At 39.5% G+C, this 13,296-nt stretch overlaps 1 protein-coding gene across 1 annotated transcript in view; it reads right to left on the bottom strand.

Annotated features, from left to right (window-relative positions):
* The window catches only part of LOC120721548 (insulin-like growth factor 1 receptor), a 62,502-nt gene extending 49,907 nt beyond the window's left edge, over window positions 1-12,595 (bottom strand). Inside the window, exons 1-2 of the mRNA XM_040011945.1 lie at window positions 11,532-12,595; window positions 2,206-2,772 (exon numbers count right to left, since the gene is read on the bottom strand). Coding sequence (XP_039867879.1) covers window positions 2,206-2,772; window positions 11,532-11,622 — 658 coding nt within the window. The 5' untranslated portion in view covers window positions 11,623-12,595. The remainder of the gene's footprint in view (window positions 1-2,205; window positions 2,773-11,531) is intronic.
* Window positions 12,596-13,296: the final 701 nt, after the last annotated feature.

Genomic DNA, 13,296 nt, shown 5'->3' with positions numbered 1-13,296 from the left:
TAGTAATAGCTATAAACTTTTGTGCAGTACATCAGTTTCATGTTTTATATTTGGACTATGTTAAACTGGACTGTCCCTTTTAAATAAAGAATTATTACTATTATTATTATTGTTATTATTATTTGTCTGATCTTTTCCAGCTCTTGCAGGGTCTCCCTCTTAGTTATCTGTGAATCTCTTTGTCCTCCATTGATATATCACCTAAAGACACCACATGTACCAGGTTACAAAACTTAAGTGGTGTAAGACAAGCTGAAGAGACCACAAAGTGCCTGCCAGCAGTTGAAATGTCACTTTAGGCATGTGCCGTTGGGCAGCGACAGTGAGCATTATGTGCAGGCAGCTCCAGAGTGTCCCTCCTTTAGTGGCTGGAGAAATGTGCGCTGCAGCTGGTGACGATAGCTCCTTCAACTAGAGAGGTTGGAGAACTGGTTCATGTGCCTGACCAGAACAAAGACTACCGCTGCAGTTTAAAGCACTGGACTTAGTTGAGAGACAGCTGATTACTGCATTACTATAAATTGTCATTATCAGTTTTCCCACTGTCTTCACAAATACAATGTAATTTGTGCAGTCATTGTGACATTCTGGGACATTTATATTTGTTATATATTCTGGCTTTTAAGCCAAAAAGACAAAGACAAAATTTTAACTTAATCTTTAAAATAAGGATTTAAGTCCTTAATCACAACATCTCTGAATAAGCACAAATTCAAAACATTCAAATTTAGGAAACTGGATTCCTAGTACATTTACTAATACATTGATGCAATAAAACAAACATGGCATTGTTGAATGTGCGCAGACTTGATGTATAAAATATTACCCAGTGCCGATGTTCATCAGTGAACCTAATCTACTGTCCTTCATCTTCCTCTGCCCCTTGAAAAACAATATTACTATCTCCGAGTGAAGACAGAAAGCTGGCCTTTTATCGGAAGAAACCTTATTGTTTCTGTACAGCGCGACACTTGATCTCCTCGCTGACTGTGCAACTGGTATACTAAGACAAAAAAGTTGCTGACTTCATGAAGCAGCAGGTGGGGCGGCACATGGCCTTCCTGCAAGACACAACTTTAGACAGATTGCTTGTGGTAAATTTTCTAGGTCATCGTTCATAAAGTACTGAATGATAAAATTATCTTGTACTTTCTCCTTGTGTCTAATGCAAGCAGAGGAAAAGTCTCTAGACAAAGACTGTCCATTTCTCAAGAGGAATGACAAACAGTAAGCATTATTCTCATCCACCTAACACCTCCTCCATCCACATCCATCCATTCATCCATCCGACACATCCTCCTCCAGCTCAGTTCACCTTCTGATTTCTTTCCCATCATGCCCACACGCTGTCAATCCAACAACTCACGAAGCAGGCCATGCGTAGATGTGCTTGTCAGAGATATCTGCATATGTAATTTACCTGTTTATGTGTCTATATCTCTGTATGTGCTGTGAATGCGTTTGATGATCATTACCGTGTGTGCGCGCATGTATACAGACATGCTTACAGTCCAAGCGAGCCCAGCGACAGTTCTATGTCACAAGGCAGAAAACATCAACATGCTGAGTTTGCAGCAAGGCGCCAGTCACCAGGGAAACAATTCAGACAGACACACACGCACACAGTCAGCCAAAACACATCGTCTGAAAAGCACCAGCAAAACAAGTCATCTAAAACGCTGCAGTCGTAAACACAAAATTAAAGGCCGCCTTCGCACTCATCGTAACCGGAGCGGTTTAATTAAGCTCTGTAACATTTACTCCTTCACCTAGTGTTTTCATTTTTTAAGGCAGGTGAGAACTACTGGACCATACAAAACATCTGACTGCGATATGTGAGCTACTGTTTCTTTTTGGAAACATTTAAAAACATATTTTTGTAAACAAGCAAGTATACGTTAGCATTAGACAGACTAGTAGTTCCTAAACCTTACACAACAAAACCATGGGCTGAGCCAAAAATGATGCCACTGTTGAGCTCTGCAGATAAACATCTGGGAAATTGTAATGCAAAGATCTGCAGACAAGTTAATCTTGCATAAAAACATCCTCCCAGCTTTCCTCCTTCCTTGCGTCAAAATACAATAAAGCAGTTAAACAGACAGGTTGGTAAATTCAAATCTACACAAATCAGACCAAAGGCTGCCCGGATGATATTTACATTTTAAATCCCTGATAAGCTTTTGTCTGTAACACTTTCCTTACCTTTTTGGCAATGATTGGAGTTCCAGCAACGGTAGTTATAATTGTTGTTGAACATGGTCTTGCTGCACTGGGGGTTGTTCTCCATGATACCTGGGCAAACATCACTGCACTCCTTCGACTGCTTGTTTCCAGCAATGTAATTGTTGAATTCTGCATCCATGATGAGGGACCAGTCGATGGAGTCCAGGTAACAGAGCTCAGGGTTTTTCTCAATACGGATGGCTCCACGGGTGATGTTCCTCAGGTTGTACAGGCCGATGTCCTTCAGGCTGGTCATCTCAAAAATCACCAGGGCGTAGTTGTAGAAGAGGTTACGACCATGAATGACAGTGAGGTTGGGAAAGAGCGTGCTCAGACTGTCCAGGCCGGATACCCGGAATAGCAGCAGGTAGTCTGTGATCATGGTCAGCTTGGGGAAGCTGAGGGAGCGGAAGACTTCCTGGTTGTTGATGTTGTTGTTTTTGTCACCAATGAGGAGGATCTGCAAGTAGCCCTCCACCACTGTGCAGTTCTCCAGACGCCTGAATTCAGTGATGTCATTGCCAATATCAATGTTGGGTCCACAGACTGCAGGGGAGGAGAAAAAACAAAAACAAACAAAAAAAACCCAAAATAAAACATAGGTCAGTATCAGTTACATCAAAAAGTAAATATGTAACACCTCAGGTATTTCACTGCTAAATAATACAGCTGCTCAACTGCAGCAAAAGGCATGATCCCAGTATTTTTCATTATTTATTATTTTACCATCATGCCAATGACAAAATTGTGAAAAATATGAATCTTATTGCAGGGAATTTCCTTGAATGTTAAATATAAATCAAATGAAAAACGTGAGTGAGGTGGTTGTCCCAGTCTGAAGAAAATTTTCAACCATGAAAACATCTCTTAGTAATCAGAGCAGCTGAGCCATCTAGAGAAAAACGGAACTTCAACAACCTTTAAGTCTTTCCATAACTTAACCTACAGAAACATTGCGAGTTTTACGTCTTCAAATAGATATAGTTGACCAGGTCAAAACTAAACTGGGAGTGACTCAAAAAGGCACTGCTGAGAGATGCAAAGAGGTCCATCTGATTATAACAAGATAGAAAATGAGGTTTGTGTCAGAATTAATGCAAAAGAAAAAAAAAAAAAGCAACTTTTATCCCAGCTTCTTCTTTTTTTTTTAAAAGAATATTTAGCAGAAGCCACAACTGCAACTAAAGCTGTATTGTGTCCTTTAATTTAAAGTTCTGGTCAGGAACCAGAACAATTTCGTCTTTACAATCGCATTCTCGGCTAAATCAAAACGGTCCTGCCTGATCTTTAGAAGCTAGACAACAAAACCTTGTTTAAAAATGATGGAGAATTCATAACTCATGGACCCACCCTTAGCAATAAATAGCTGTTAAGAATATCAGTAGTTTCCAGCTCTGCAATAGCGATACCTAAAGGTTTATCCAGTACATTTTTTAAATATTGACAGTACATTTGAGCCGTGCTGTTGCTGACAGAGTGTGTTTGCCTTGCAGCTCTCATTTCAATGGCAACTTAACATGGTGTGACAAAGTAAACACTTGAGTCACGTTCGATCCAAGCTTAGGTTAACAGTGCAATAAAGTTTTGATTGCTCTGCGTTGAGGCTGTTGTTACACTTGCAGCCATTTATTACAACCACAGCATTTAGTTTCGCTGTATGTTTTTATCAACCCTTCGTAACGCATCAACATCAAAGGGTTAGAAACTATTCGACTATCAAAGACATCGTACATAAAACATGTACACCGTGTCAGTTGATCAAATACATTATGTGATAAAATAACTTGTCAAACAAAGGACATAATTAATGATGACAAGGTTTTACAAGTACTGTAGTAACATAACTCTTCATGAAACAAGAGTCTGGAACTATGTGAGGTGAAGCTGTGCTTCAGACCAACAGAATCATGATGACAATGTCAAAAACCTGTATTTAGCAGTTATAATGTTTATGACTTTCAAGATTTTTTTAAATCAGCTGCAAAAACATGTCATAATTTCCATCTGCAACACTGTGTGTTGCACAGTGGACTTTGTATTTTGTATTATGACTTTACCTTGTCTGTGAATGTGCATTCACGGTGTACGGATTTTATAATCCATAATTTTGTAATGGTGTTCCTTCTTGGCCAGCTGAACCTTGACCAACAGATTTTAATCTCAAGAGAATTCCTTGTTTAATAAAAGTGAAATGAAATAAAATAAAACCTAAAGTAGCAAGAAATTACTACAAAAAGGCAGTTTTGAATACTTTTATAGGCATTTATTGCCACTTTTGATGCTTCCTGAGATGAGATGTGACAGTCTGTGGAAACCTTTGGTCAACATGTGTGTGTTGAGTATGTTGTGCAAGGTACATCTAGAAACTTGAAGATTGAGTTCAAGGATGATGTGGTCCTACCCATGAGTACATGAAGTAGGGCGCTAGAAGTAGGTGAGCCAAGGTGGTGAAGTTAGTGTGACTAATGACAAACTGGGCATCCTTTGTACTTCTGTTCTGTTCTTTTTCTTGGCAATCATTTGGGTATACAATGCCCCTTTCCCACTATACACACAGTCACAAAGTCTTTTTTTATTTAAATGCATTGGTATCTTTCCATATAAGGTTTATTTATCTAGATATTTTTATATTTTATGTGAAGGCAATAGAAGAAGGACTAATTGATGTCAGTGGGATGTACAACTGTCTCTCAAACTCCTTGTGAGACGTGCACATTTTCCACACAAGCTGAAGATGACAACTAACCAACAACTCATTCAAGAGCAGCTGAAAGCAACGACCTTAAGCAACTGTTAATTACCCTTCCTCAGGTGCACCTATAGAAACCTTTCACAACTTCTAGATACATCTTGGTGACCCAAACATTCTGTCATCTGAACAAAACTGGGAGTGAGCATGGAACTTGTAGGAAAAAGTTAGGAGATAAGAGTAACAGGTTATATCCTCTGAGGGCACACTGACAATAATGGCAATCCATCCAGTGATCAGTTTCCTTCACCACTGTCTTCTGGGTCACCCCATTTTTTACCTAATTTGTGTGTCCTTGTTTAATTTCAGTGCGGTGTCACAGCATTTAATGCATTTTGGACTCATATGCGTCCTTAGCAAGTTTCTCAAGTAGTTTCACCTTGTGTATGTGAGAGGGGAGAGGGATAAAGTAGAGCACACAGAGCTGTAGTGCATAAGAGAATAGTGCAAGTTCCCCTTAGCTTGTTAGCCTTTGACAAAAGTTTCCCAACAAGTGTCATTTAGCTCTAAAACAAAGATGGACCCCTAATGCCTCTAACCCCCTAAAGCCGTGATCCATGTCTCGCCCTTTAGTATTCACTACATAAACTAAGATGTAGTGAACTACATTAAAAGTATTATAACTATTAGAAGTATTTGCCAAGGTCAGAAGTGAAATGTTAGGGCTTTTGATCAAAGCACAGACAACAAAGGACAGCTGCCAGCCCCTCTGATGAGAACTAATTGCAAAAACATGCATTTATGTACTTTTATGTTCAGTGTAAAAATAGATTTGTTCACATTTGTTTTCTTTTTAACCTCTTGAGAAGTATTTTATTTACTGAGGCAGTCAGTGGGCTGATTCTTTTTAGACAAAGACAACCTCTAAACCAAACAAACTACAAAGTGAAGGATTTAAAAGGAGGCACTGTGCTGGAATCTATGTGGAATAAAACCGAACCAGCATGAGGTACAGTTTGGCAAAACAGGTGATGATCGGTGATGATCGGTAGACTGATTTTGCCTTTCCAACTTTTCCTCTCATTTTAGGTGTGCACAATACTTTGCCTCAAGCCCCACAGCACCCACAGAAACGCGGAGGCCATTATCACACATCACTGTGAGGAGGATTTAGACTTCAAAAAGCTGGAGGGCACTGAGTCATGGAAAACTCACACCAACCAGTTAACAGGTTGTCACACTGCTACTTACTTTACTGCTGGTCTATAAAGTTTTACTGTACGAAAGCAACACTGAGAGGAGGAGATCGTACATTCCCAGAAAAAGAACTATTGTTTTCTGAGTTAATACATTTTGTGGTTAAACATTAGGTCTGGTGCTACTTAAGACTAGAAAGGAGAGTTTTGTGTTGTTCTGTTTTTTTTAATCTACCATAAAAGCAAAGGTATAGCTATAACAAATCCATTGTTTCATTTTAAACATCCCTTCAGTTTTCTAACAAATCATGTTTTATGTATGATTATCATAAAGAGTAGACAGACGGTGCGCTACAAAGTGATACTGAATAAATAACCCCAGCAAATGGCTCTCTGCAAAATGTCACAGGATCAGTTACAGACAGTACCGCCGATACCAAAATATAGAACTCTACAAAACATATGTGGTGTTTCTTCGCTCCTATTGAGGTGGAACAAAGTTTAATTTCGAAAAGAACACTATGAACCTTTCTGCTGGCAGAATGTCTTCCCAAACCACTCAATGCAGTTTAGTGGCATAGAATAATGTAATATTGGCAACACTGCAATAGCACAGTGTTCCAGGTTTTACTCTGACAATAACTAATCATTTACCTTTGAATGAGGACATGTATTTAAAGTTGAAATCACCCAAAATTGAAAAACTTTGCAATGAAACCAGATCCAAGAAAATCTGGATTTTTAATTCCTCAACTGAACAAATGCTCAGAGGTCATTAAAATCATTGTATGACACCATCACAATGCAAACTGCAGACAAGTGATAAAATCAGAGCAAGAGCGTTACTTCCCTCCAACTGTAAGCCAACTACTTGTTGATAAAGATGGGTAATATTCCTGCTAATCTTTAAAAAAAAAAAAAAAAGACAGAAAAAGAAAAAAGTACTTTTCACTTTGGATTATTAAGCTTTCCAAAATATGTTGGAAAATATATTAGTGACAATGTCATCCTACGTGATGTTTACAAAAGACTAGTCAATACAAGGGTACAAGTGAAACCAACATCTCCTGGATACAAACCATGAGCTACACACGGAGCTGGAGGTTTCTGTGAACTAAAGTAAATACCTGAACTGAATTTGATTTTTTTTTTCTTTGATTTTGATTTTTAGTTCTGTTTCAGTTAGTTTGAGTAGCTGGCTTCCTTTTTATTGTTTGAAAATGTTTCAGTTGTAGTTCAGCTTTTCATCAGTTTCAATGTTAATTTTTACAATCCCTATTTTAAGCTCTTATCTATCACAGTCATGATGATTGGTCCACATATAAGGCAAAGAGTCTGCATTTCATATTTTCAGCCATTTGATGAATACAAATTTATTAAAGCTTATGTAAATTAAACCCCACTTAAAAAAATTATAATGAGCTGAGGTCAAAACCTCCTTTTTAAATGCAGGAAAAATCTGTGGTGGTTTACTGCACATGTACACATGACTGGTCAATGTACAGTACCGGTAAAGGCACCAACCCTGTTAACTTATTTGACGGACATATACCATCTATGACAATCTGATAGATATTCTTTTTACTTTAAGTTTAAAAACTATTTTCTTTATCTTCCAGTTTTAGTGGAAACACTGCTTCCCTTAGTGTGTAGAGTTTAAGACCTCTCTAGGCAGGGCTTGAGAGCCCTTGGTGTGATTTAGAGCAGGAAGCGTGCTGCATGATCGTTATGTCTTTCTCTGTAATCTACTTGTCAGCAGGCTTCAGTGAGCCGCATACCTGCTAATACACTTCCAACACCCAGGACTGTAAAAAGACACACTGCCTGGTGACGTTACATCACCACAGGCGGCCTCATCAGTTCACCCTCTGTGGCCTCACTGCAGCACCAGCAAAGCCATCTTTCATGGGAACTGCTCCCATCCCGCTTGTGAAAAACAAAAGCTCGTGATCAAAATGTATGTTGTGCGCATCGGCTAAGTGAAAATACCAATAGCAGGTGTAGCAGCTTAATAACTCCCCCTCCCTCTCCTTCCACACTGACAGATTTTAAACAGCTGAGTACACAAGCCTATCTCTGCAGCTCTGATGAGCTTCCAGATCACATATTTACTTTTGATAACCTTTTCCGAGCCGCCTGCAGCATCCAGACTGTCCACAGACAATCAGAGGAAATCCACTAGAAGCTCCATGAGACAAGAAATAGGAAGCAATACAGGCCTCTGAGCTGGTGCTTCAAACGCTGCCACTAGACTGCAGCAAGTCTGTTTACTCCTCGTTTCCGTCCCGTTAGTGACAGACTGCCTGAGGGGCAAGCGTAGTCATAAATACTTTTCCACATGAGAGGCAAGGTGAGAAGAAATGTGATGGAAAGCTTTAAGAAAGAGATCACTGGTGACAGATAAAACTTGTTTGGGGTAATGTGAAAGCTCCGTCTGCAGCAGGACTTAATCAGAGCGGTGTGCTACCAATTAAGATTAAGGTGTTGCAAAGGTATGTCAAGCTTAAAATCTGAGTTTTATGTATATTATTTTATTTCGTTTTTATGGCTCTCTTTTTACCTGGTTAGTAACTAATGCCTAGCACATAGCCTTGTTCAGAGTTCTGGTTTAACATCAGCTGAAAGCACCACCTTTTCACCCTTACTTTTAATCTTTAGCATGCTCTAAGTGTGATACAGACAATCTATTCTGTTCATTCAAAGAATACATTATATGCAACCTTTTGAGCTGTGTCTAATTATTATCACATAAAGAAGCACTGCAGAAAAGGTACAGCCGTGCAACCTGACATGCACCTGACAAATGCCAACAATGACTCTGACTGGTTACAGCGTAGGGTTAACAGAAGATTCCAGCTACATCATAAGTTACGATGCAAGTTACAGCATAAGTTCCAACTTCTGGTTACATTGTCAGACTGTCGGTGCTTTGTATGTTTGTTTGTTTTTTATTTATTTGCATTTCTTTCTACTCTGCTTTCATCCTCTTTCCTGTTCAAACCCACTTTTCAATCATCACCTGTCTCATCTACCTGTCATCACCGTCAGGCTGCGTGCTTTTGTTTTATGCACAACTTCGTGCAAGCACACCATATCCAAAATCCTTCATATTGCAAAAGCCAAACACCTAAGCAAAGGCAGTAACCTGAAATCCACTTCAGACCTGACTGTCATTTAACTGGATCAATTTTAAAGTTTGAGTGCTAATCTGCAGCTTCGTCATTAGACATTAAAATCCAGAACCCAGAGCCCTCTGAATGTAAAAATACATATATTCATGCATGAATTCACAAGATTTATGATTGCGCTCTTCCTAATGTCGGATCTGCCTCTGATTTATTTAAATATCCCACTGCTGAGTTTTTTTTATTACCTTTCTCTCTTAGAATTTCTGATTGGCTTAAATGACTGAACAAGACATCGAACGCACCTTCTTTATGTGAACATGCACAGAGTTTGAAGTAGGAGGTTTAGGGTAACCAAAAACGTTATACCTGTTATCTCCAACTGGGTTTTTAGATTCTGTCAAACTAGCTAACACAAAGAAAGCCCTGCTATGCAGAACTTGCTTCATAGTACACCCTTCATGCCAGATGAACTTCAGTGCCATCTGATACTGTAAATCAGTAAAAAGGCTCAAAGTTAAGCCACACAAGGAATCTTTACACAGCTCCACACCAGAGTAAGAATAAATGCAGGACTTCGATGGGAGAACCTCTCTGCAGCTCTCAGGTTTGTCCTGTAACCAAAACCCCATAACACACAGTTCACAAGCTCCTCAGTCTTTCCAATCAACAGAACTTGGTCTGTGTTGCTTGTGAATGTACTTTGGCTTGTTCTATTTTAAAACCCAGACCCTGGTTAAAAACCCACCTAACCCAGCCCTCCCCAGCACGTCACCATGAATGGGATGAATCGGGAAGCCCAGTTTACAGTTTAGCTGGAAACATGGAAACGTTTCAGATGGCAACACATAAAAAAGAAATGTAGGAATATAAATTTATAGACGATTTAACTGCATCAGATTAAAAGGTTTACAAGCTGACAGAAGTCGTAAGGTTTATGTGCTCAACCGAGTTTTATTTATTGCGAAAAATCCATGCAGTCTGATTAGCGCTCCTTAAAGTGCTATCAACTTTTCATTAAAAAATATATTATAATAAAAAAAGACCCCACAATATTCTAATATTCTTATCTGTGGCCTCTTGTCGCTCAAATGATTTGTGTCTGGTATTCATGAAAGCATTTCCAAGGTCAAGGTATCCCCAGGTTTGTTTGACAAAGGAGAATAAATGACTGTACAGCGAGAGGGGAAAAAACAAAAAACCTGCATTAGTTTCACTCAGCCCCGGGGGAACATTACTAAAAATTACAACCTATATTGTGAATAACATGCACACAAAACATTGCCTAACTGAATGTAAGGGCCGTGTTTAACCAAGTCAGTTTCAGGTGGACGCCGTTTTCCTGGAAAACTTGAAACAATATGTTTACAGGAAATAAATGCTTGGGTGTGCTTCTTCTTTTTATCCTCTAAATGTGATATATGATAAGCTATATAAAAGGTGAGATCTTGTTTGTTTTTCTTACCTGAATGTGAAAATATTATTTCTCAATTTTAGAGTCAAACTAAACTAAAAATTACATTTTAAAATTCCTAATATTCCACTTGTTTGATGGGGTTTTATATTGGCATACCTCCACTCTGTTTGTTCTGATTCATCATGCTATGAGTCACAGCGATGTATTTAAAAACAAACTAAATGAATAGTCATAACGCTGACTCATGTTTGTGATGTAGTTAGAAACGCCAAGTAAAATATTAAAACGATCTATTATAATCACACCAAAAAAAAAGTTTTCACCAAGAGTTAAAATTATATTTCCTTTTGTCTCATAAAAATATGTCAAGGTGTAAAGCGCAAATTCCATGCAATAAGATAAGTGTCAGATAGAACAAGATAAAGTTTAGTTATTCCAAAGTTGGAAAATTGCCTCTAAAATAAATTCGATATAACAAACTAGCCTACATATGTAGAAAGCCCATTTAAAGCTCAAATAAATACAACAACTTAAAATAAATAAATATATACATCGCAAATTTAATGTAGAAAAGTAAATCATGATCTATTAGACCGAAATAATGCAAAACTATAGTGAAACCATAAGTGACATTCCATATTTTTTTCGTTTCTAGTAACAACACACCTGTTTTTCACTTTAAATGCATAAAAATAATGTGCAAATAGCGGAAATAACACTCTGCTTACACAGTGCAGTATTACATGTGCGATATTTACAGTAAAACACTGTTTTTCGGGTTAACAAAAATGACCCTTTTCCTCGTGTTTGAACACTAACGAAGCATGGAAAAACACAGTTTGCCCGTGTGTGTAGTAGCGTAGAGAGGTATTACTTACTTTCTGCGGTGGCGGGCCGTAGGCAGGACGAAAGACCCAGCATCAGACCCCAAAACAAGGTCAAGCGGCTCCTTTCCTTTCGAGACCTCATCCCCGAATGAGTGAATCACACTTTAAATCCAGTAAATAAATATGCTGTGGGAAGGAAACGTGGGGAAAACCCAGTCAGAGTTATCAAAACGCCTTTTAAGCTCCAGCCAGCACCTTTTAGCTGTTAGCCGGCTAATGGAGCTAATAGCTACTACAAACAGGCTAGCAGGATTGCACTCTCACGTTTCCTAACGGGAGTCCAGTCGTGCTCCAAAAAAAAATAAAATTAAAAAAGCATATATAGAGAGCGATATCACCGATTTAGTCCCGAGGTCAGAAAATATGTATTCATAGTTATTCTTCTCTTGGATAGCGCCGCACTGGAGAGTATAAGACCACTGTATCTAAACTAGCGGCGGGGATTCCTCTGTAATCCGCATCTTCACACTCCATATCTGGAGGAAAAACCGTTCACCGTCCCGCTGCTGTTGCTGGGGGATCCTCAGGAGGCAGAAAACGGGTCAAACCTCCCCTAAAATTGGGATGGACCGAGATGGACTGGGGCATACAGTAACATATTCCACTTGTACAGTGCCCCGTTAAGTAAACGACACGGCGTTTGTTTCGAAATATCCAGGATAAAATCTGGCTTCAGACCGCAGCCTCCTTCTTCTCCTCCTCCTCCTCCTCCTCCTCAGCCGCTCATCATGCACACACGCACCGCGTTGTTGTGGTAATTCACCTTCATACCAGCGGGCTAAAATGAATATTTGACCTTTTTGCTGCGGTTGAGGTCAAATTCTTTGGTTTTCTAACGCCCTCGGTCGATAGATAAGTGAGCAGTTCGCGCAGTTACATGGAATAACTCACAGGTACGCACACACACACAGTCTCCTTCGGTCAGTCTGCAGTCTGCCGTGTTAGCCGTAAACACGGCGCCATGCGTACAGATCGTATATGCATCGTATGATGAATCACTCCGCCTCGGTGAAAGAGGGCGTCGCTCTTACTGCAGCTTAGCCACCATGGAGAGCAGTTACCATAGTGACTGCTGTGGCGCTCATTGGGAGAAATCCTCAGTTTTTAACAGTTTCGAGCATCTTTGGTCGAATTAAGCGTAAAACTACATACACTGCACACCCTATCGGATTATTTTAAGTGCATAATATCCACACAAGGCGTGTTCGTTACGCTATCATTCTCACCAAACACGGCAGCAGGGATTATAGGGAATAGCGGGTCTCTGAAGAAAAATGGCTTTACAGGGGGATGCAATTATTCGTCGGAGCTTCTATTAAAAAATCGGATGGAAAAATGTAAACAGAGTGAGACCTCTCGTCACCTCTCGGGGCACCGCCGTAGCGACTACCTTTACGATGATGAGGTATGAAGGAAATCAGGGATACTGATCCAGGATCAGGATTGTTTTCCGCTCAAAAAACACAGTGGAGGGCCAGCTATACAATGACCGTGTCTGTCTGCACGATTGCAGGGGTGTAGTTGTAAAGGGGGTGCGCAAAAGTGCACCCCCCCCCCCCCTTTTTTTTTTAACAGTGGCGTGCCAACAATTTGTGACCAAGACAGTGCAATATGACACAAATGTAATAATTTACAGAAACGGTATCTTACCAAAGGCTGGACTCGGACTGCAAATATGATACTTGTTAACTGGCTTATAAATTTTGCATCCGTTTTCCCATGTTCCCTAGGATGCAACAAAAGATAAGCTCATAAA

This window comes from Simochromis diagramma, unplaced genomic scaffold (genome assembly GCF_900408965.1).
Source record: "Simochromis diagramma unplaced genomic scaffold, fSimDia1.1 OVJJ01000603.1, whole genome shotgun sequence".
Taxonomy (NCBI): Eukaryota; Metazoa; Chordata; class Actinopteri; order Cichliformes; family Cichlidae; genus Simochromis; species Simochromis diagramma.
The sequence above is the reverse complement of the archived record's forward strand: the minus strand, read 5'-3'. Positions and strand labels throughout refer to the sequence as shown.